This window comes from Eptatretus burgeri, chromosome 6, assembly GCF_056783735.1.
Source record: "Eptatretus burgeri isolate ZD-2024b chromosome 6, Ebu_testis_v1, whole genome shotgun sequence".
NCBI lineage: Eukaryota > Metazoa > Chordata > Myxini > Myxiniformes > Myxinidae > Eptatretus > Eptatretus burgeri.
The window spans coordinates 110,239,178-110,262,602 of NC_140966.1; the positions used below are offsets into that span (position 1 = coordinate 110,239,178).

Here is a 23,425-nt window from a genome sequence, read left to right on the forward strand (position 1 = left end):
AAAAACGCACAGCACGTGCACCCAGAAAACACACAGCACGGACACCCCACGCTCTCAGCACGTGCACCCCGAAAACCTCCCACGGCACGTGCACCCCATGCTCCCACGGCACGTGCACCCCTAAAACACACAGCACGTGCACCCCGCGCACCCACAGCACGTGCACCCTACGCTCCCAGAGCACAGCACCCCACTGGTAGGTAGGATGGGGATTTGGATGTGAAACATGTGTCATGTGCTTGTTCTTGTCCTTTATCCAACTCCTCGAACTTGTTGATCCGCCTTGTAGTTATTGCTCTTGTTCCACACGTTTCAAGGTGAAGAATCACTTCAAAAATTAATAATATTCTCGTGTCATGAGAACCGGATTCGGATCTTTACCGAAGTGTGATCAATTCGTCCTCGTTGCACACCCAACCTGTCCACCAAGTTTCATCTGAATCCGTCCACAACTTTTTGAGATATCCTACTCACAGACAGACAGACAGACAGGGGTGTAAAGATAACCTCCGAGCTGCTCCGTTGGTGGAGGTGATGAAAGTTCTGGTAATTTTAGCGATTGATGTGAAGCTGGTTGTCTCAGGTGTTTTTGTGTTTGTATTATTTGAATAGGAGTTAAATTAATTGGATAAATTCATGTGAACGTGATCGATTATTGGAACTGCATTCAAAACTTATGATTGGATAAAATACCTCTTCCTTGACTTGGTTAATGTTAGTGTTCCATTTGTTGATGTGTATTATTCACAGCGATCGATTTGCGTGTATTTCTGCTTTTCCAGGGCAGGGTACCAATTACTACTCACCAGAAGCGTGTCCGGGCTGAGGACAACAGAGATGATGAAACACTGCCGACCGTAAGGCTCACACCCACCTGTGCATCACTCATCCATCGTCCAGCCGTGCATCACTCCACAAGCCATTCTTGCCCAAACACTGGTCACCCATCCAACAAATTGGTTACTTCCATCCCTCACATCCACAACACGTTATTCACATTTTTGGAACTCTCGCCACACTCGCCACTCACCCACCCGGCCACACTCTCCACTCACCCGCCCGGCCACACTCTCCACTCACCCGCCCGGCCACACTCGCCACTCACCCGCCCGGCCACACTCGCCACTCACCCGCCCGGCCACACTCGCCACTCACCCGCCCGGCCACACTCGCCACTCACCCGCCCGGCCACACTCGCCACTCACCCGCCCGGCCACACTCGCCACTCACCCGCCCGGCCACACTCGCCACTCACCCGCCCGGCCACACTCGCCACTCACCCGCCCGGCCACACTCGCCACTCACCCGCCCGGCCACACTCGCCACTCACCCGCCCGGCCACACTCGCCACTCACCCGCCCGGCCACACTCGCCACTCACCCGCCCGGCCACACTCGCCACTCACCCGCCCGGCCACACTCGCCACTCACCCGCCCGGCCACACTCGCCACTCACCCGCCCGGCCACACTCGCCACTCACCCGCCCGGCCACACTCGCCACTCACCCGCCCGGCCACACTCGCCACTCACCCGCCCGGCCACACTCGCCACTCACCCGCCCGGCCACACTCGCCACTCACCCGCCCGGCCACACTCGCCACTCACCCGCCCGGCCACACTCGCCACTCACCCGCCCGGCCACACTCGCCACTCACCCGCCCGGCCACACTCGCCACTCACCCGCCCGGCCACACTCGCCACTCACCCGCCCGGCCACACTCGCCACTCACCCGCCCGGCCACACTCGCCACTCACCCGCCCGGCCACACTCGCCACTCCCCCGCCCGGCCACACTCGCCACTCACCCGCCCGGCCACACTCAGCACTCACCCGCCCGGCCACACTCGCCACCACCCGCCCGGCCACACTCGCCCCTCACCCGCCCGCCCACACTCGCCACCCACCCGCCCGGCCACACTCGCCACTCACCCGCCCGGCCACACTCGCCACTCACCCGCCCGGCCACACTCGCCACCACCCGCCCGGCCACACTCGCCACTCACCCGCCCGGCCACACTCGCCACTCACCCGCCCGGCCACACTCGCCACTCACCCGCCCGGCCACACTCGCCACTCACCCGCCCGGCCACACTCGCCACCACCCGCCCGGCCACACTCGCCACTCACCCGCCCGGCCACACTCGCCACTCACCCGCCCGGCCACACTCGCCACTCACCCGCCCGGCCACACTCGCCACTCACCCGCCCGGCCACACTCGCCACTCACCCGCCCGGCCACACTCGCCACTCACCCGCCCGGCCACACTCGCCACTCACCCGCCCGGCCACACTCGCCACTCACCCGCCCGGCCACACTCGCCACCACCCGCCCGTCCACACTCGCCACTCACCCGCCCGGCCACACTCGCCACTCACCCGCCCGGCCACACTCGCCACTCACCCGCCCGGCCACACTCGCCACTCACCCGCCCGGCCACACTCGCCACTCACCCGCCCGGCCACACTCGCCACTCACCCGCCCGGCCACACTCGCCACTCAACCGCCCGGCCACACTCGCCACTCACCCGCCCGGCCACACTCGCCACTCACCCGCCCGGCCACACTCGCCACTCACCCGCCCGGCCACACTCGCCACTCACCCGCCCGGCCACACTCGCCACTCACCCGCCCGGCCACACTCGCCACTCACCCGCCCGGCCACACTCGCCACTCACCCGCCCGGCCACACTCGCCACTCACCCGCCCGGCCACACTCGCCACTCACCCGCCCGGCCACACTCGCCACTCACCCGCCCGGCCACACTCGCCACTCACCCGCCCGGCCACACTCGCCACTCACCCGCCCGGCCACACTCGCCACTCACCCGCCCGGCCACACTCGCCACTCACCCGCCCGGCCACACTCGCCACTCACCCGCCCGGCCACACTCGCCACTCACCCGCCCGGCCACACTCGCCACTCACCCGCCCGGCCACACTCGCCACTCACCCGCCCGGCCACACTCGCCACTCACCCGCCCGGCCACACTCGCCACTCACCCACCCAACCACACTCGCGACAACCACCCCCCCCCCACTGGTCCCAATTTTTGTCAAGTTGTTGCCACCTGAGGTCATTTGTCCCAGATGGACGTTGTCTGAAACGGGGGCTGATGGATTTGGTGTCGATTTTCAAGTGCGTGTCTGCAACTATATCTCTGAGATGTATGGACTGATTTTATTCGGACTTGGCACAAAGTCAACACGTGATTGTGTCCAGTATACGTATATGCACATCATTTTGTCTTGCAACACGATCAAAGATGGCCGACTGGCAGATTTAGTTGTAAAAAAAATACCCGATGTTTAACACGTCTTCAACTATTTCTCGGACGCGCATTTACCAATGTTGTGCAAACTTGGCACACAGGTAACGAATGATGGCTTACATATGCACGCCATTTTTTTTTTAGAGATCAGATCAAAGTTGGCCACCTGGTGGCCATTTTGTTACTGAAATGTGTCCCCAACCATTTCTCAGACGTGCATGGTCCGATTTTGTTCAAATTTAGCACAAGCACAGTACATGATGGCATACACATCCACCTCACTTTATTCTATGATCTGATCAAAGATGCCTGACTGGTAGACTGGCGGCCGTTGGAGTTGTAAAAAAAAAAAATCCAGGATCGAAAACGTCCTCAACCATTTTTCAGGCACCCATGTACTGATGTTGCTCAAGCTTGGCACACGGATAATGAATGACAGATTACATATGCACGTCAGTTTTTTTTTTTTTTGTGATCACATCTCAGATGGCTGACTGGTGGCCAATTTGTTACTTAAATGTGTCCCTGCAACCATTTCTCGGACATGAATGGTCCGATTTTGTTCAAACATGTAACAAGCACAGTGCATGACACCAGGCACCTGCACCTAACTTTATTTTCTGATCTGATCAAAGAAGGCCGACTGGTAGACTAGTGGCCATTTTAGTTGTAAACAATTGTGGGCCAGCGCAGTGCTCGGCGACCAAAATCCCAAGAAGAGACATTTTGTTTAAATTTGGTCAAAACCACGAGATCTAAAGAGCCGCAACGCACATAAACCCTATTTCAATAATTGAATAACAGGACAAAGACACATATACATTGATTTGTAATGCAATACATGTTTATTGAGTTGGTATTAATGAAAGGGGCCATTAAATTTTCATCAGTACATTGATCCATCCATCCATCCATCCATTGGGAACATACTCTGTGCAGAGCGTTGGTGCTGCCGAAGCAGTCTCCTTGGTTATTTGGCACAATCCTGGATGGGTCACCACTCCGACACAGGATACCAGCAAGCTGACACTCATTTTGCTGACCTCAGAAGGATGACAGGTAGAGTCAACCCCACCTGGTATTAATTCAATAGCTGAGTGGGATTTGAACTCAGGACCCGAGGATCCAAAGCCCACCGCCCTAACCATTAAACCAACAGCAGGCATACATTGAGTCAGCTTACGCATATGTACCGAAGGTGGAAGGAGGTTACGTTTTCACTCCTGTTTGTTTGTTTGTCTGTTTGTTTGCCTTTTTGTGTGCAGAATATCTCAAAAAGTTGTGGACGGATTGGGATGATGAACGTTGGTGGCCAGGTTAGGTGTGTGCCGATGACGAACTGATTATATTTTAGTGAAGATCCGGCGACTAGAATTTTCAAGTGATTCTTCACCATCGAGAGATGTGGTTACCACAATATAAAGCATGATGTCTCAAAAAGTTGTGGACGGAGTCCATAGAAACTTGGTGGACAGATTCGGTATGTGACAAGGACGGATTGATTCGGTTTTGCTGAAGATCCGAATCCACATTCAGATCGCAGAATTTTTCAATTAATAAAGTGATTCTTCACCATTGAGAGATGGGGCCAAAAATGATCGCATGGTGGATGTATTATGCGCTCTACCGAATGCCCTTCTCATTTGGTGTGATTTCTCCTGTAGAGTTTCTTTGGAGAGTCATTCTTTCATTTTCAAGGACTTTAAACTCGCCTCGTTCAGTTGGTTTGTCGGTGTGCTTTTGATGAGATTCATGCTAGAAAACACTTGCTCGCACAGGTAAGTCGATCCGAAGATGGACAAAATGCCGAATTCATATCTCTTCCCGTTCCTGTAGGTTTCCGGTAAAGAATTCCAAACTTCAAACACAATTTGGTCTTGCGTTTTTAAAGATCATGCGTTTCAGTCCATCTGTGTTGAAGTGCCAGTGTAGATCTGTGCCTTTCTAGATTTTCGAGTTTGGTCGCTAAGCCTCTGGATTTAGAACCCCACATGTCCTTGTCCTGAAAATCGGCCAGTTCAAGTTCGAGTTCTGCTCGGTCTACTCCTGAAAAGTTGATTGCAGAAGTGTCTGCTTCAAGGGCTTTCAACACAAATGATAAAGTTGCCTTTTCCTTTCTGAATTCCCGAAATCGACCTGCGAAGGCTTCTTGCATTTCCATTATCACATTTTTTTTTAGGTTCTCGGTGTCAAGTTCATAGTTTGTCTTCTGTTTTAATTGTTTCAGTGATTTGAAATGAGCCGGCAGGCTTATCTCCATGTCTCTCACAAACGATGCTAGTATTCTTTCAAATGATAGCACCGCTTGCAAAAGCAAGTGAGCTGTGTTTCCCTTTCCTTGCAGCTTTGTGTTAAGGCCATTTAAAAGTGAGGTGATGTCCACCATGAAGTGAAATCTCTGTAGCCACTGAGGATCTGTAACTTCTGCATATTCGCACACCTTTTCCTGCATAAACACGTTCACTTCTTTCAAACAGGCTGCGAAACGCACAAGCACTCTTCCACTGTAAAGCCACCGTACCTTGTTGTGCAGAAGAAGGTTTGAATATTGACAGTTAACCTCTTCAAGAGGTTCACAGAGCCACCGTTGGTTCAACGTACATCCCTAAAACATCACCACAAGGTTCAACCCCATTGCCATCGTTTTGTTGACTATTTGTATAACCAGGGTCATCACTTCTGTGATCTCTGGTGGAAACGTTTTTACACAGAGTGCTTCTTGATGAATGATGCAGTGAAACGATAGCAGATTACGATATCCAGTGTTTTTTGCAACAAAGCAACAAACCCCTTGTATGCCCCTAAATATTCGGTGCCCCATCGGTCTCGACTGAGATGATATGGCCAGTGCTTATTTCTTTCGTATTTAGGCAGTTGACAAAATATCTTCTCCCCTTGTTTGGCCTTTGAGGGGCAGCAATTCAATCGGCACCTCTTGGGATCCTTCGGAATTCACGTACCTGCTGAGAAGAGCAACCTGTGCAAGTCATCACTATCACATGACTCGTCACAAGCGATAGATAAGCCCGGAACTGAATTGATGTCCTTGATCTGCTGACTGGTAGTGTCTGGTGCCATTTTTTATTGTTGTGTCCCTCACCGTCTTTGCAGACAATTGCATGTCTCTAATTTTTTTTTGAACAATTTCGTTTTTGTTTTTTGAAATCGCTTGTTAAGCTGCTCTGATACTTTAATGAAGCACTCTTTTATATATTCACCATCTGTGAACGGCTTTCCTCATTTCACAATCTCTTGAGTTGCCACATAACGAGCGGACGTTCTGCTACTCGGTGATTTCATCCATTTTAGTGAATGTGTTCTTACTTTGATCTGCTTTGTGCTTTTCAGCTCCTCGATGGCTCTTTCTGGCATCTCCAACTAGAAACTTTTCGGCAAACGTTGTGTTTTTTTTTTTTTTTAGACATTGCCTCTTGAGGGCCCTGTCACACCTTGACGTTTTAGCCAGCGTATGGCAACGTATCAAAATGTATGTAAAACGTTGGCATACGCTGAACTATTGATGTTTTTTTTTCAGTTTTGGGCGTATTCATAACGAGTTGGACGTATGCGTAACGTATTAGTAACGTGCACAGAACGTTTCGATAACTTTTAGATATGAAATCCTTTAAGTCCGATTACCGTATTTTCACGACCAAAAGGCGCACCGTGCCAAAAGGCGCAGTCTCAATTGTGTGTGCCGTTCCTGTATTTGACACACACATAAGGCGCTCCTCACGATAGGGCGCGGGTTTTATATGAATATCCTCTACTACGTACGTCCGCCGTACAACAACACACTCACACAAGCACACAAGTGTGCGTATTTAAAAATAGATCGGGAGCAAAATTGAGTTTGGTTGTGCTTTATTAAAGTATTCGAAAGCTCGGACAACAGTGCCAGCAGACACGTTAGCCCAGGCATCAACAATCCAGTGGCAAACTGTGGCGTAACTCGCCCGGCACTGCCTTCCACCCTTTGTGAAGCTGTGCTCTCCTTCGGTCATCCACCGCTCCCACGCCGCTCGCAGCCTCACTTTGAACGGCCGGTTCACGCCGATGTCCAGCGGTTGGAGTTCCTTTGTCAAGCCTCCCGGAATCACAGCAAGCGTAGCGTTCATCTGCTTCACTTGTATTTTCACGTCGTCGGTGAGATGAGCACGCATAGAGTCATAAATCAGGAGCGAAGGTGATGCGTGGAAAAAACCACCCGGTCTTCTTACATACACCTGCCTCAGCCACTCCTTCATCATTCCCTCGTCCATCCAGCCCTTTTCATTTGCCTTGATAATGACGCCTGCTGGAAACGTCTCTTTAGGCAAAGTCTTCCTCTTGAAAATTACCATCGGCGGCAGTTTCTGTCCATCGGCGTGGCAGCCAAGCACAACAGTAAACGAAGCCTTCTCATACCCCGTTGTGCGTATCGCCACCGTGCTGGTTCCCTTCCTCTCCACCGTGTGACTCACCGGGATGTCGAACGTGAGCGGCACCTCGTCCATGTTGGTGATGTGGCTCGGCTGGATCCGTTTGTCGCAGATGTGCTTGCTGCAGTAGGAGCGGAAGTTTTCCATCATTTCTTGATAATCCGCCGGACGTTGCTGCGCTATCGTAGTCCTGGTCCGGATGGAAAAATGGCACCGTTTCATGAAGCGAAAGCACCAAGACGGACCTCCGTGGAAATGTTCGATTTTCATTTCCTCCGCTATCGATACTGCCTTCAGTCGGATCGTGACCGTCGAAACGCTCCTCCCACTTGCTCTTTGCTCAACGATCCACTGCTCAAGTCTTTCCTCCAACTCTGGCCACCTCGCCTTGTTTCCACGGAAACTCAGCTGCGTCTTCTTCACCTGTCGCAGCTCGTTTTCCAGCTTCCTCCACTTTCGAACCATCGACTCGTTGATCTGGAAATTCCTCGCCGCGGCTCGATTCCCATGTTCCTCCGCATAGCTGATCGCCTTCAGTTTAAACTGAGCTTCATAAGCGTGTCTCTTTGCCATTTTCGGGGTTGTTAAAACAGCAATGTTCTGCATACCGCACATACCTGTTCTTTTATACATAAGCCACGCCCACATTTACCCCCAGTTCTAATGTTCACAAATACGTCCGCCTTACAATGACGACACACAAAGGGCGCACTGCACTATAGGGCGCGTCGCACATTTTGACAAAAATCTAAGACGTTTATATGCGCCTTATAGTCGTGAAAATACGACTATATATAAGTCCCCACCACATTTCCACAGGGCGCTCAAGGTCCGCCAACAACCCCCTTCTGGTAAAACTACCAAAATCACGAATCACTGCTCATCTTCACTCTTTCATTCCTCTTTTTTCCCGCCTTTGGAATAAACTTCCTCACTCTATTCTTTCCCATTCTTCCCTCCAGGCTTTCAAAACAGCTGTTCACCACCACCTCTTATCTTCCCCCATCCAAATCCTCGATCTTTTCTACCCCCGATAATCCACCCAAGCCCACTTCCCTCAATTCCCCTGCTTTCCTTCCTGAAAGTCCCTGAAATGTCCATCTTCTCTTCGCCATGTTCCCTGTCCCATCCCCATCCCTCTCCCTTCCACAGTTCACCTAATGTGTCTGTTCCCCACTGTTTTGTCCCTTCCACTCCCGCCCCTCTTGTCTCATGCCTCCTTGCTGTGAGTTGTGTGTTAGCTCTCATACGAGCCTCGACCAAGGTATACAAAAAAAACAAAAAAAAAACAAAAAAACTTGAACCAACGAATGCTTAGCGTGTTGTCTGCGTTCACAACCTATGCCCAACAATAGTCTAACTTACGCATAGCGTGCGGCAGCGTATCGCCGATGATCACGTGGCGTAGCCTATTAATAGGCTGCCGCTCGACAATTTTAATCATCACCAAGCTAGACATCGAAGTGTCAACATCACCGTCATGCCGAAGAAAACTTCGAAGAATGCTGCAAAGAAGTCTCCTGGCCGTGGCTGTGGACGTGGACACAAAGAGGATCCATCATCACCCACACCCTCCCCATCACGCTCACCTACTACTACTGACATGGACCTACTACTACTACTACTACTACTGACACGCTCACCTACTACTACTACTACTACTGATACTACTGACATGGCCATCTACTCAACATGGAGTCTGGAACACTGACTGGTTCTCGAAGCGCCTCGAAGGGGGTGGAGCAAAGAACGGGGCGGAGCAACAGGGCGGAGCTCCGAGGATCTAAAAGTCGGAGACGGGGGAATACCCGATGGGAATACCCAGTTTGTAGATGCTCTTGCTTGGTGGATGCTCTTGCTCGGTGGAGATTCTTGCTTCGTGGTTGTTCTCGCTCTCGTCTTCTGGCTCGCTCGTCCTGGTGGCCGCTGGCCTGGTCTTTTGTGGGGCAGTTGCAAGACCCTGCTGGCGGGAAGGAGCATCCGCCATTCCCCTCTCCCGACTTCGGGCATCCACGTTTCCCCCCCCCCTTTATCCGCGCTGGGATAGCGCCGAACACTCGGTCCGTGGCGTCGAGTGGCCAACACGTGCAGGTGCGAGGCACGCTGGAGAGGACTCGCCTACCACGCCAGGGCACGGAGTCGCGGTCAGGCGGGACCACGTCGACGGACGTCGGAGAGGGACTCGGCACGCTCAGGGAAGTCGCGACTTCCATTTCTTTTGGGTTCTGTGTAAACGTGTGTGTGTGGCGCCAGTCTGGTGAAGTAAAATTCTATAAGTGTTCTGTGTAGTAAATCATATTCGGTTGTAGCTCTGCATCGTTCCTTGCTTGTGTTTCTTTACGGTGATTGTAAATACGTGTATTGCTTTTATTGTATCCCTGTGACCGTAAAATACGTGCCTTCTGTGCTTCCGTATTAAATGTGCTTGTCCGATTGTTCCCCGTTTCGCTGCATCCTTTCCTTCGTTTGAATCTCCATCTTGCTTCACGTAACGGATTCGTCGTGGGCTTAATACGCCCGATAATTAATCGGAACCGTCGAGGCCGACGATAACACCGCTCGGTTATCCCGATAGTACGGAACGGACCGCTTAAGCGGCCCGTGTCCGGAGTCGACCTGCGGCGAGGTGCGATCGCCCGGTTTACCATCCGCGTGGGTACTTAGGTAGGTCGAGTTTGGCGAACAACCCTATCCCACGCGGGTTGCCGATTGGCACGATCGTGGTGATGCCGAAAGGCCCACCCGTGACTAGCTCCCGGCGTTAGTCCGAGAGGGTCACGACAGAAATGTCCGTCCGGTGGGCGACGTGCCGCGATTCGAGTCATGTGGCCGATCGCACGCCGGCGGGCGCGAATTCGCAACACTGGTGTCAGAGAGCAGGAAAACAAACTCTCCTGTCTCCAGCTAAATTCACGGGAATCGGTCCAGGGGTGAGAGGAGCGACCCCCAATTCCCTCCAAATTACGAGCGATTAAAATTAATCCCTTACGAGAAATAAGATGGAGTCTCAAGGCGAGCGCGAGCCGGGGGTAGATATGAACTTAGAATGTGTAGAATCCATGGTCCAGGATGAAATCCCCATGCAGGAAATGCTGGTTGTACAGGACGAACTCCCCCCTCCCAACTGAACCCAGAGTTTGAAATGGGCGTAGTGGCTGGGGTGGCGGACGAACGCCCCCCACGTGCGAATTCGCCCACGGATCGGACGATGGAAATGTTTGAGGCATTGATGAGAAAAATGGATGGGAATACGCAACAAATGAACGAAATGAAAACGAATATGGAAACAAACGCATTCAAAATGAAGGAAGAAATGAAAGTAAATGCACAAGGAATGAAGGAAGAAATGAAAAAACTGCAGGGTGCGATGCAGCAAATAGGCCGTAGCCTGCAGGCAGGCATGAAGGCGACAACGGTGGAGATTAAAATGGCGACGCCACGTGTGGGAGCGAACGAGCTGGGAGGGGGTGCAACGGTTGTCAGGCCCGCGGTGGAGGCGGGTAAGGAGAAAATAATTCGGGGGACGTGTTGGGCGAGAAGCGTGACAGTGACCGAGAGGGAAAAACTAATTGGGGTGACGGAGACGTGCACGAGGGAGATAAGAGACGAGGTAAAAGGAATTGGGAGGGAGAGAAAAGAACAATTAAGACGGAAAGCAAGGATGAGGTACGCGGAGATCGTAAAAGAGCAAGGAGTGAAACAGAGGGAAGGACAGAAGCGACTTAAGGAGAAAGCAAGGTTGACCTACATAAAGATAAGGGAAAGACGCCAGAAAGAAGCAGAGACTAATCGACACGAGGGGATAACAAAAACTAATAAATGTGCAGAGACACGGGAGATAGAGGGTGAATTGGACGGGGTTAGTGACGCACACACACACACACACACACACACGGAGTTAGTGGAGGACCATGAGGGGGAGCTGGCGGACTGGTTAGAGACCCGGTGTGAGCAGCTGGATGGCCTCCTCCAGGAACGAGGGGAGAGAGTTTGCCCCCTTGAAGCTGATCACGACCAGGTGAGTTCGGTCGTGCTTCGCGGAGTTGAGGGGACGGGTGCACTGCTGTGGACAGGTGCACGGAGAGCTTGGGGGTATAGAGGCCCCAAAAACCCTTGGGGTGGCACAAATCCCCAGTGTGGTTGTCCCTGTGTGTGTGGTGCAAGGTGTGAGTGTGCCCCCGTGTGTGGAAGCGGCCCCGTGTGTGAGTGGTGTGGTTGCGAGTGTGCCGGAGTGCGTGCTTCCCAGCGCGCCGTGGGTGGATGAGGCACCGCGGGTGAGTGCCCCCGCGTGTGTGAGTAGTATGGTGTGTGCAAGGGAAACGGCACGAGTGAGAGAGCGGCCGAGTGTGAGAGAGACCGTCTGTGTGAGAGAGCGGTATGTAAGGGAGATGACGGTGGGCATGTGTGAACATGCAGCCGCGTCTCCCGGGGTGAGTGTGATGGGATGGAGAGTGAGTGTCGTGACACGCAGGTGTGCGTGGGTCGAACGACAACGGCGACAGAGAGACAAAAGCCGGGTAGCGGCCGTAGTTGTAATGAGCACCGCGCCGGGTTTACCCAGCAGCGAGCGCGAGGTCCGTGCTGTGCAACGCACGAAGCCGCCACGTGCTCGTTTGCGGGAGTGAAGCCCGGTCCGGAAACGCCAGCGGTGGATTTGCCGATCCCGCGGACGGACAAAGTTTAGGCAGGATTATGGATTTGGACCAGACGGGTTCTCCGTGCGAGCGTGTGTTAGGCTCCAACGGGCAGAGCACATGTATTTGCGTGGGGAACCCCTCGAGATGTGGGGCTTGTGTTTTTTTGTTTTTTTTTTACGCGCCGGGTGACGTCATGGCTGCGGGTATGGTTGGAATTCGGCAGGAGGGTGAATCCCTGCCGGATGGTACCGTCCAAGAGGCACGAGGGACGCGAACAGCTGCCATGACGTCACACCAAAGGTGCGCGGCTGTGAATTGCCGCGCAGGTTGTGAGTACCGCGCTGGTGCTCCGCAATTAAAGGAAAAGGCAAGCCTCGCTTTTGGGTGAACAGGATTCCTGGGCAAGGGGTGGATGATCCCCTTGGCCTGGGCACAGGATGGAACTAGTTAGGGGGAAGGGTTAGCTTCGCGAGACCGGCTCCATGGGGCAGGGGTAAGTCCTCATGGGGCCCGTGGAATGGATTAGTTAGAGGGATTTAGATGAGATTTTGGTTGGGAAATAAAATGATTTTTTTTAGGACAGTGACAGACTTGTGAATGTGTAGTGGGGACGTAGTTTAGCTACGTAGTGTTAAATGGAACGTGCTGTAGTGTAAGGGACGACGTGGGAGCACGAGGTAGTTAGGAGAGGTAGTGAGGAGGATGGCAGAGTTCAGCGGTGTGTGTGTGTTGAAGAGTTGGTGAGTTGTGTGGAGACATGTTGAGTGAGTGAGGCCAGCGGGTCGGTGTGAATGGAGCGAATGTGGAATGCATGGTGCGCTGAGTGATTGGGGGGAGGAGTGACTCCCGCCCAAGGGACCCCGGGGTCAGTGTAGAGTGAGTTAGGGGGTTAGTCAAATTGACAAAATGGAGGTCGTTTTGTTGTTGGTGGGAATGTCGGCTCGACACCCATTTGGAGGGGTGCAGGAGCCCTGTTGACGGGCTGGGAGCGTGGCTGCGAAAGGTATCGCATCGCTGAGTGGGTACCCCAGGCACCAGGCTAGTGGGCCGTAGTCGGCCAAGGGCCCATGGGGGGCCGGGGTAGTGTAGTGGGCACGGGTGCGCCCGCATGGTGCGGGGGCCCGTGCGCCATTAGCCGCGTGGGCAGTGTTGTGGGCACGGGTGACCCTCGGAAAGGGGCCCGGGAAGCCAGCCTGCCACGTGAGCGTTTCAGGGGAGTCGCCATGAAGGGCACTCCCCGGTGTTTAGGGAGCTGGTAGGCTCGGAGGCAGTGTAATGCCCGGGGGTGCCATCGTCGGGGAATCGGCAGAGGGTTGTACCTGCCAAGGGGAGCCACGCATCCCAGCCATGAAACCGTGTGAGGGCACGGAAAGAAAATTGGGGTGCGAGGCCCGAAATTGTAAGGACACCAACACAGGCGACGGGAATCTGGGTTGTTAGAACCAATAGTTTAAGCGCGAGGCGCTTGTTGAAAGCCCCGGGGTAGTTTAAGAGATAATGGTTGGAGTAGATTAGGAAGTGTACCCCTCCGCACCATCCATCCCTTCACTCTCGTTGTGGGCCACTGGACCCACTTTGTGTTATAGATCGCTGAAGTCTGGGGAGGCCATCTTGAGGCTTCGTTGGGCCTCGACACAGGACGCTAGCTCTCCCTTATTCCCCTCCGGGAAGGGAACGAAGGGGTTGGGAGTAGGCTAGTAGACGATAGGTTAGCCGAACAAGGACAGTAAAAATGGGGTTAGGGGACGATTTATAGTGGGGAAGTAAAAAAATAAAAACAACAAGAAAATAAAAGGGGGGCTAAATTGGGTTTGACAAATTAAGGGAGTGGGTATAGACAGTGACAGGCAAAGGCGATAGGTTGGGAGGGAGACCGTAGGGTAGGTCCAAGCCCGCCTTCCGAGTGGCCAGCACCACCGCACTCCCTCCACCAACGTCCACTGCAAGGCAAAGGCTGGCCAACTTCATCGGCTGGCTGTTTTACTGCAAGGCCTGTGCCGGCCCACTTCGTCGGCTGGCTTTTTGCTGCGAGGCCTCTACTGGCCGGATCGTCTGCAGCTGTTTTCTGCAAGGCCTGTGCCGGTCGGATCATCTGCCGGCTGTGTTTGCCTGCAGCGGCCTGGTTCTGCAGGCTGTGTTTGCCTGCTGCCTTTGCCATGCCATGCCCATTGCCCCTGTTCACCAGCCCCCGTTCAATTTTGCTTTGCCCCCCTTGTTCATTGCCATGTGCGCCAGGATCAGAAAGCAACAGTTTGCAAGCTGCGAGAACTGTCCCGTTGGCAGCTACAACACGGGCCTGCAGTGGCGGCCCGTGCGCCGGTTCACCGTTGACTTTTACCTTTTTCCTGCAGAGTCCATTGATCCTGGGCCATGGTTTAGTGTAAAATTTATAAGGTGTTAAGATGTACTGTACATATGAGTGCGCCCCCGGCATGTCTGTCTTAGCGCCGGCAATTTTATTTAAGTCGTCCGTGTGAGTGGGTTTGTTTAGCTAGTTACTCAGCCCGCAGGTTATTTATTTTGGGGACACAAATACCATGAATGTCGCACTCAGGGATCCATAGATAAAACTTACTAGGGGAGAACTACACATGATGGTACACGAGAATTTGACGACTCGGGACGAGTCTGTAAAAAGGGGAGGGGGTAGTGTTACGGCTGTGGAAATTCACAAACCACCATTCAGGTCCGGTCGGTGAGATATCGCTTAAGTACATGTGTAGTTAGCCCCAAACCCGTTGTATGGAGGGAATAAATGTGATTCATTCGGGCTGCGACACTTTGAGTCAGTAGTTTTTCTTTCTCTATCTTTTATTTCAAATAAAAACCAACGAGGACGCTCGGTGGGCTTTTCGCGCCATTCTTCTCCGCGCTTGGTGTGAGGGGAGAGAAGTGAGGGGAGGGCAGCTGGCGCTCGATTGGTGGATGCGCGGTGTGACGCGGCCAGGGAGGAGGAACGCCCCTCTTCGAGACCTTTCTCGAAGCGCCTCGAAGGGGTGTGGAGCAAAGAACGGGGCGGAGCAACAGGGCGGAGCTCCGAGGATATAAAGGTCGGAGACGGGGGAAGCAGTTTGTCGATGCTCTTGCTTGGTGGATGCTCTTGCTCGGTGGAGATTCTTGCTTCGTGGTTGTTCTCGCTCTCGTCTTCCGGCTCGCTCGTCCTGGTGGCCGCTGGCCTGGTCTTTTGTGGGGCAGTTGCAAGACCCCGCTTGCGGGAAGGAGCGTCCGCCATTCCCCTCTCCCGACTTCGGGCATCCACGTTTCCCCCCCCCCTCTATCCGCGCTGGGATAGCGCCGAACACTCGGTCCGTGGCGTCGAGCGGCCAACACGTGCAGGCGCGAGGAACGCAGGAGAGGACTCTCCTACCACGCCAGGGCACGGAGTCGCGGCCAGGCGGGACCACGTCGACGGACGTCGGAGAGGGACTCGACACGCTCAGGGAAGTCGCGACTTCCATTTATTTTGGGTTCTGTGTAAACGTGTGTGTGTGGCGCCAGTCTGGTGAAGTAAAATTGTATAAGTGTTCTGTGTTGTAAATCATATTTGGTTGTAGCTCTGCATCGTTCCTTGCTTGTGTTTCTTTACGGTGATTGTAAATACGTGTATTGCTTTTATTGTATCCCTGTGACTGTAATATACGTGCCTTCCGTGGTTCCGTATTAAATGTGCTTGTCCGATTGTTCCCCGTTTCGCTGCGTCCTTTCCTTCGTTTGAATCTCCATCTTGCTTCACGTAACGGGTTCATCGTGGGCTTAATACGCCCGATAATTAATCGGAACCGCCGAGGCCGACGATAACACCGCTCGGTTATCCCGACAGTACGGAACGGACCGCTTAAGCGGCCCGTGTCCGGAGTCGTCGTACGGTGAGGTGCGATCGTCCGGTTTACCATCCGCGTGGATACTTAGGTAGGTCGAGTTTGGCGAACAACCCAATCCCACGCGGGTGGCCGATTGGCACGTTTGTGGTGAGGTCGAAAGGCCCACCCGTGACTAGCTCCCGGCGTTAGTCCGAGAGGATCACGACAGAATTGTCTGTCCGGTGGGCGACGTGCCGCGATTCGAGTCACGTGGCCGATCGCACGCCGACGGGCGCGAATTCGCAACAATATATATATATATATATATATATATATATATATATATATATATATATATATATATATATATATATATATATATATATATATATATATATATATATATATATATATATAGTGATACCGGTCGTCCGTGCGTCCATCTATCTGTTCCTGTCCGCACTCTAACTCCCAAAGTTTTCAACTTTCACGTTTCATATTTGGTACATAGGTACAGACTGTGGAGACGGTGTGTCGCGACATACGTTCGTCATCGAAAGTGGTTGCCATGGCAACCAGGATGCTGTTTTCCATGTAGTAGCACAATTCTATATATACCTTCTTGTTTTTGTATACATTGCAGAGGATCGCATGAGAGCTAACACACAACACACAACAAGGGGGACAAGAGATGAGTTGCGGGAGCGGGAAGGACAAGACAGTGGGGAACAGAGACACTAGGAGATCTGTGGAAGGGAGAGGGATGGAGCGGGGAACACGGGGTATACAAGATGGGCATCACAGGGACTTTCAGGAAGGAAAGCAGGGGATTTGAAGGAGGTGGGTTTGGGGTGGATTAACGGGGGTAGAAAAGATCGAGGATTTGGATGGGGGAAGATAAGAGGTGGTGGTGAACAGTTGCTTTGTTGAAGTCCTGGAGGGAAGATTGGGATTGAACAGAGTGAGAGAGTTTATTTCAAAGGTGGGAAAAAAGAGGAATGAAAGAGTGAAGGTGAGCAGTGATTCGTGGTTTTGTTAGTTTTACCAGGAGGTTGATGGCGGACCTTGAGTGCCCTGGGGAAATATGGTGGGGACAAATCGCAGACAGAGTGGGGGGGGGGGGGTGAGACCTAAGGGGAGATGGTAGAAGACAAGAAAGACCACTGACCTGCCTGCGGTGAAAGAGTGAGAGGCCCAAAGACTCAGCCTCACCACTGGAGATGCCAATGATCCAAAATGCCTTGGGTTCCACACCGTGAAGCCGAGAAAGGTGAGAAGCAGGAGCACCAGGCCAGAGGGGTGAGCAGTACTCCATCAGGCTGCGGATGAAAGCTTTGTACGTGGTCAGGAGCTCAGGTGGGCTGAGGAAGGACTTTGCACGACGGAGGATTCCCAGTTGGCGACTGGATTTGGAGGCCAGCTTAGAAATATGGCTTTCCCTGGAACGGTCATTGCAGATAGTGAGACCCAGAAGCTTGAATGAAAGGATTTCTTATAGAGGATTGCTGAGAAAGTGGATGGGGGGAGCGGGGGGGGGGGCGGGGGGGTTCCAAACTGTCCTTTCGGAAAGATATCGTGAAAGTGTGAGATTTGTCCAGGTTGAAAGACATGTTCCACGTGTTGGACCAGCTTGTGATTTTATCCAGGTCTGCAGAGAACGAAGAGGCTGCGTCTTGCCAGTCTGAGGGATGACAGATGGTACGACAGAGGGTGGAGTCATCACCAAAGAGATAAAGAGGATTTTCCAGAGAGTCGGAGAGATCATTGATGAAAACCAGAAATAGAACAGGGCCCAGAACGCAACCTTGAGGAACTCCAACCTGGACAGGAAGAACGGATTAGAGAAGTCCATTTGGGCCACACGTTGACTGTGACAGGAAAATCTCTTCAGTTATTAATATAAAACTTCATTTGGAGAAATTCTTTCAACATAATTCGTAATTCATCTAAATATGGAATTATTGGGAGGGGGTTTTGCAGGCCACTGTATTTGATGATTTCCACAAGTTTTGAATTAAATATTAAAATGGACTCGTGTCTTGACTCATTCTGTCTATCCTGACGACAGCAAATGGCAACTGGTGATTTTTTTAATCAAGAGATTGGGTTCTGGTTGAGATTGCAGCACGTGACTTGGTTCCGCTCTGCCAATCAATTAAGATCTGTCGCCTGACTCTCAGCACGATACTAATTCATAATGCTGATCTTGCTGGCAACGGTAACCCAACTTTGGAGCTGGGAGCCGGCTTGAGGTTAACGGTCTTCAAAGACTCGCCATCCCTCCAAAGACCCGCCAAGAAAAGACAGTTTTCCATGGACAATGACCATAACAATATCATTAATGTACTTTGAAAATATCAATACATTTTCTGATGACTTATTAGGACAATAGGAGGAGATCCGCAAATCATCCACTGAGGCTATCGGGCAAATCCTCGGTGGGGATTTGCGTTGCAATCACTTTTATGATGTTATTGTTTTTTGTATGGACTTATCCTGCAAGGATTAATTAACCGGACAAGAACATTATTTTACACAGTGCAGCTATTGTGTGCCGGTGCCCAGCTGTTGCTGTTTAAAACTTACCCCACGAGGATCGATAATGAATTTCCGGAACACGTGCGCGGGATGGAGATGGTGCGATCACAGATTGTTGTCCTCTGACATTTGTTCGGACTATGTTTGTGCAGAATCTGCCTGCGGTCAGTGTGGCACAGCGAAGTGCCGCCGCGCTCTGTGCTCTGCCGCTACCGGAGGATTTCTTCAACTTCTGGGCACTGTGCACGAGCATGAACCCACAATCCCCCCATGGTATGTGATTACTACAAAGTGGTAAAGGAAAAGAGAAGAAACAGAAAAGAGTTTTTATTCGCCTGTCCCCCCTGTGCAACAGGAGATAGGGTTTTCAATCACGTGTGTGTCTGTGTCTGTCTGTCTGTCTGTCTGTCTGTCTGTCTGTCTCTCTGTCTGTCCAGGCTTTAACTCTTTTTGTTAACCATTTGAGCTTTTGCGTTATTATGAGAATATGAAGAAGAGAAATTAATAATTTGGTCAAAAGGTAAAAAAAAAAAGTCGAAGGTCAATGACACAATCATCAATTCCTCTGATTGACGTGAAATTTTAAGAATTTGCATGTTGGTTCACCAATCAACAGCGAGGAGCAAATTCTTAATTTATTAAATTTTTTAGATCAAAAGGTCAAAGGTCAAGATTGCATTAAAATGTCAGTCACATCAATAGGTCAGTGACCCAAACCTAATACGACCCAATTCATCAAGTGAAACCTGTGTTCTGTCAATGTCACAAAATCGTCAATTTCTGTCTGACTTGAAATTTAAGCTTGTTTGCATGTTGGGTTAATGAAGCCTATTGCTTTGGAGGTCAAAAGGTCAGGGTCACCTCAAATCGTCAATCTTTACCCTCGCGGGAGGAGAGTGTATTGCACGTGGGTCCGTTTGTCTGTCTGTCTGTCTGTCTGTTTGTTTGTTTGTTTGTCCACACACAATTTTCGTGTTTTTTTCCACAACCGCTTGTCTGATTGAGATGACATTTTCACCATAGGAGCGACGACTCATGTGGAATAAGTGTTTTATTTTCATATGACATCATAGGTGCCTTCATTATGACATCATAATTGCATATGTAGAACGCCACATCCGATCAGTATGAAAAATTTTGAGGGTCATCTCGGGATAAAATTGTCCGCAGAAAAAAATGTTGATGACGTCAACAGTTGTGTGATTCGGCAGCCATATTGTTTAAAAAAACAAAACAAGAAATCCTTCAAAAATCTTCTTCTTTGAAGTGGCTGAACAAATCGAGGGGAAACTTCACACAAATATTCTCCAAGCCACGAGTGTACACGTTTGTTCAGGAATAATTGATAGGTCACATGGTTTGGCAGCTGTATTGAAGAACAATATTAAAGAATGTTTTCTCTGGAACCGCATCATCAATTGATGTGAAACTTCACAATTATGATCTAGTGATGATTGGGAATACACGTTTTAAATTTCAACTTGATCAGACGCATGGTCTGGCAGCCAGAATTATTTAATCGTTTTGATCTGGGTTCTTTTTGTATTTTTTTTTTAAGCTGTTTTCATCATGTTTAACATATGGAAGAAGAAGTCTGAATACAAAGCGAATGGGATGAGCTTTGCATTTTCAGATGCTTTGTAGTTCCCTTTTTGTTCCTTCACATTTGCTACATCCCTCTCCTCCCCTCAAATTTATATCCCTCTTTCTTGTGTCCTTGTCTTTGTACTTGTACTCATGTCCTTGTATGCTCAATTTTCCCCCCCCTTCCCCCAAAATAATAAACGGCAATGTGATTACGTCATATATCGTGTGATGCGCCCCGTCTTTGCATTGTGAATAACGTGTTGTGGGATACTTTTGCTTCACAACTTATATTTACATGCGGCCGACGTACGCTCTGAAAAACTCTGAACTCTGTAAAAGTACTGAGAATGCCAACTAGATGTCTTGTTTCAATGCAACCGAAGATGGTGTGAGTGCTTTTTTTTCCCAAAAGATCAAGCTGGAAGGAAAGTTTGGACAGCCAAAGTAAAACTGACCAGAGGAAAGTGGCACGGCCCAACTGCTTCATGCGTCATTTGCAGCGTCCATTTTGAAGATAACTTGTTTGACGCCGGCCTGTAGTCCCAGGTTGGAATGAATAAATTGAGACGATTGAAAGCCAACGCGATCCACACGAGGATTATAGATAATTCGAATGTAATGAGAATAAGTAAAGGGAGAAGAACGGCTGCGGATAATGTGAGAAACTAAAGGTAAGTGGTGCTATTTCTTTTTCACATTTCCATTTAGCATCGGCCATGATCGCCACCACTTTAGTAATCGATCAGTAACTTTAAGTAACCGGCAGATGTGACGTCCAGTTCAACGTCTATCTGAGAGATGGCACACACATTGACGAATTGCCGTGCCTGTGAAACACCGTGATTACTGTTGTGTTCGAACCCAGGCTAGGTAGCTTAGAGCGAGCATGCGTACCTCTCGGTTCTCCTGCCGTAATGTTAACGAAACATTTCATTTTTTAAAATTTGTGTTTATTTCTGCCGAAGTGATGGGTCTTATAACGAAGGAAGATCGTACAAAAATGGGAAAGGTAGTGTGACAAAAATTGCACATTTTCAGCGAGCCAGCAACCGCCGATGTACCGCAGAAGAACACGGGGCCAATACAGGCGAGTGGCCCCTTAACGTTGTTCAAGTCGATCGATTATACAGTATTCAGTGACAGTGCAAATATTGTGGAGCGCCAGCCAAGTGGCTAAAGCACAACTAAAGGTTTGGTAATGAACGGCTAATTTGATAAGCGATGAGTGATCAGTGAACCGTCATTAAACGCACACCTCCCAGAGAGGCTTGAAATATCAAATATGTCCAAATTGGAGAAATGAACACTTCTTGTTTTTTTTCGCGGTCGAAACTGCTGCCAAGTTCACTTCTGGAGCTTACATTTTGTAAATCGGTTTAGTTTAAGAGATTCAAAAGGTTATGGCATGTGCGGAAATGAAATGAAGCCACAAATGCTGGCGTCTTCAGGCCTTTATAAGTAATGCAAGGTATCCAGCGATTAGTAGGTATGATGAACGGGCATTTATTAATATTAGTGAGGAAAAGTTCAAAAAGAAACTTTATCGTTAAGAAATCGTTGCGGCCTGTTCTAAATCGGGGAATGGTTGAGCAGGCCAAAAAAACCAAGAAATGGTGATTTAAGACCACAGCGAGGTAACTCAGGATGCATCTTGAGGGAGAGGGAGGTGGCCGAGGATGCGCCTGACAAAGCATATAATTAAATAAGGCCGTTAATTATCTTCAAAAGGGGTGTTTTAATTCACCCAAACACACAATTTTCAGTCATGCACTTCCTTGGAGTTTTCTTAATATCCATGCTAGGTTTCATGGTTTTGGAAATATGGAGGACACGCACGCACGCACGCACGCACGCACGCACGCACGCACGCACGCACGCACGCACGCACGCACACGCACACACACACACTCTGACATTTATTATTATAAATGGGAAAATTATTTTTGCACAATGCAATTTCACTTTACACTATATTTTTCAGGAACCCATCTTGTATTCCTTGTCGAGGCTCGTGTAAGAGCTAACGCACAACGCACAGCAAGGGGGCATGAGACAAGAGGTGTGGGAGAGGGAAGGACAAAAGAGTAGGGAACAGAGACATTAGATCTGTGGAAGGGAGAGGGATGGGGCGGGGAACACGGGGTATAAACAAGATGGATATGACAGGGACTTTCAGGAAGGAAAGCAGGGAATTTGAAGGAGGTGGGCTTGGGGTGGATTAACCTGTGTAGAAAAGATCGAGGATTTGGATGGGGACGATAAGAGATGGTGGTGAACAGCTGTTTTGAAGGCCTGGAAGGAGGAATGGGATTGAACAGAGGGAGTTGATTCCAAAGGTGGGGAAAAAGAGGAATGAAAGAGTGAAGGTGAGCAGTGATTCGTGATTTTGGTAGTTTTACCAGACGGGGGTTGCTGGCGGACCTTGAGCGCCCTGTGGAAATGTGGTGGGGACAAATCGCAGAGAGAGCAGGGGGGGGGCGAGGCTGGAGAGGAGACGGTAGAAGACAGAAAGACCACCGACCTGCCTGCGGTGAGAGAGTGAGAGGCCCAAAGACTCAGCCTCATCGCAGGAGACAGGAGAGGAAGTCTGCGAGTCATGAGTGGAGATGGCTTTGGATACCATTGGAGCTTAAGTAAAAAAATTACCGTATATGAATCCATATTGAGTGCTTCAACCTATCATTGAACGAATGATGATGCGTTTCAGTTTAACTTTATGAAAACTACCATTCATTCCATTGTTGAGCTCGTTTTATCTTCAAGCATCTTTTTCTATCCGTGATTGATTTCATTGTTTGTACTTTGTGCAGAGGCGCTGTTGCCTGTCCTCGGCCTAGAATTGGTCGGACCCTTTGACCTCTTGCGCGGCCGTCACAAAGGGTTCGCCGTTGTTACAACCTGCGCTGAGGAAGAGCCAATTGAAAATGCACCAAACCTGGACCTGCATTGGCGCTTCTACTACGACCCACCAGAGTTCCAGACAGTTGCCAAGGGTGATGCAGAGTCTCAGCTTCACCTTGGATACTACAGGTAAATGGGACATGTATGGAAGGATTCCACAAATCCCCGTTCAAACCACAATCTTGTGCGTCTTCTCTGCATAATATCCTTCTTTCCACAGAAAGATTCCTCTTGTACATAATTTTATTTTCCATCATCATAAAGAACATCT

General features: G+C 50.7%; 1 protein-coding gene across 6 annotated transcripts in view; it reads left to right on the top strand.

Moving 5' to 3' along the window:
• HPF1 (histone PARylation factor 1) overlaps positions 1-23,425 on the top strand; it is a 67,504-nt gene that overhangs the window by 4,131 nt on the left and 39,948 nt on the right. For 5 of the 6 annotated variants that reach the window (XR_015059590.1, XM_085886721.1, XM_085886724.1 and 2 more), the window contains exons 3-5: positions 783-857; positions 18,819-18,939; positions 23,064-23,283. Coding sequence is in view for 5 of the 6 variants with exons in the window: in XM_085886721.1 (XP_085742847.1) it covers positions 783-857; positions 18,819-18,939; positions 23,064-23,283 (416 nt within the window). In the remaining variant the exon portion in view is untranslated. Of the gene's footprint in view, positions 1-782; positions 858-18,818; positions 18,940-18,963; positions 22,887-23,063; positions 23,284-23,425 lie in introns of those variants that run through there. The other variant, XM_085886725.1, reaches the window with a different exon arrangement.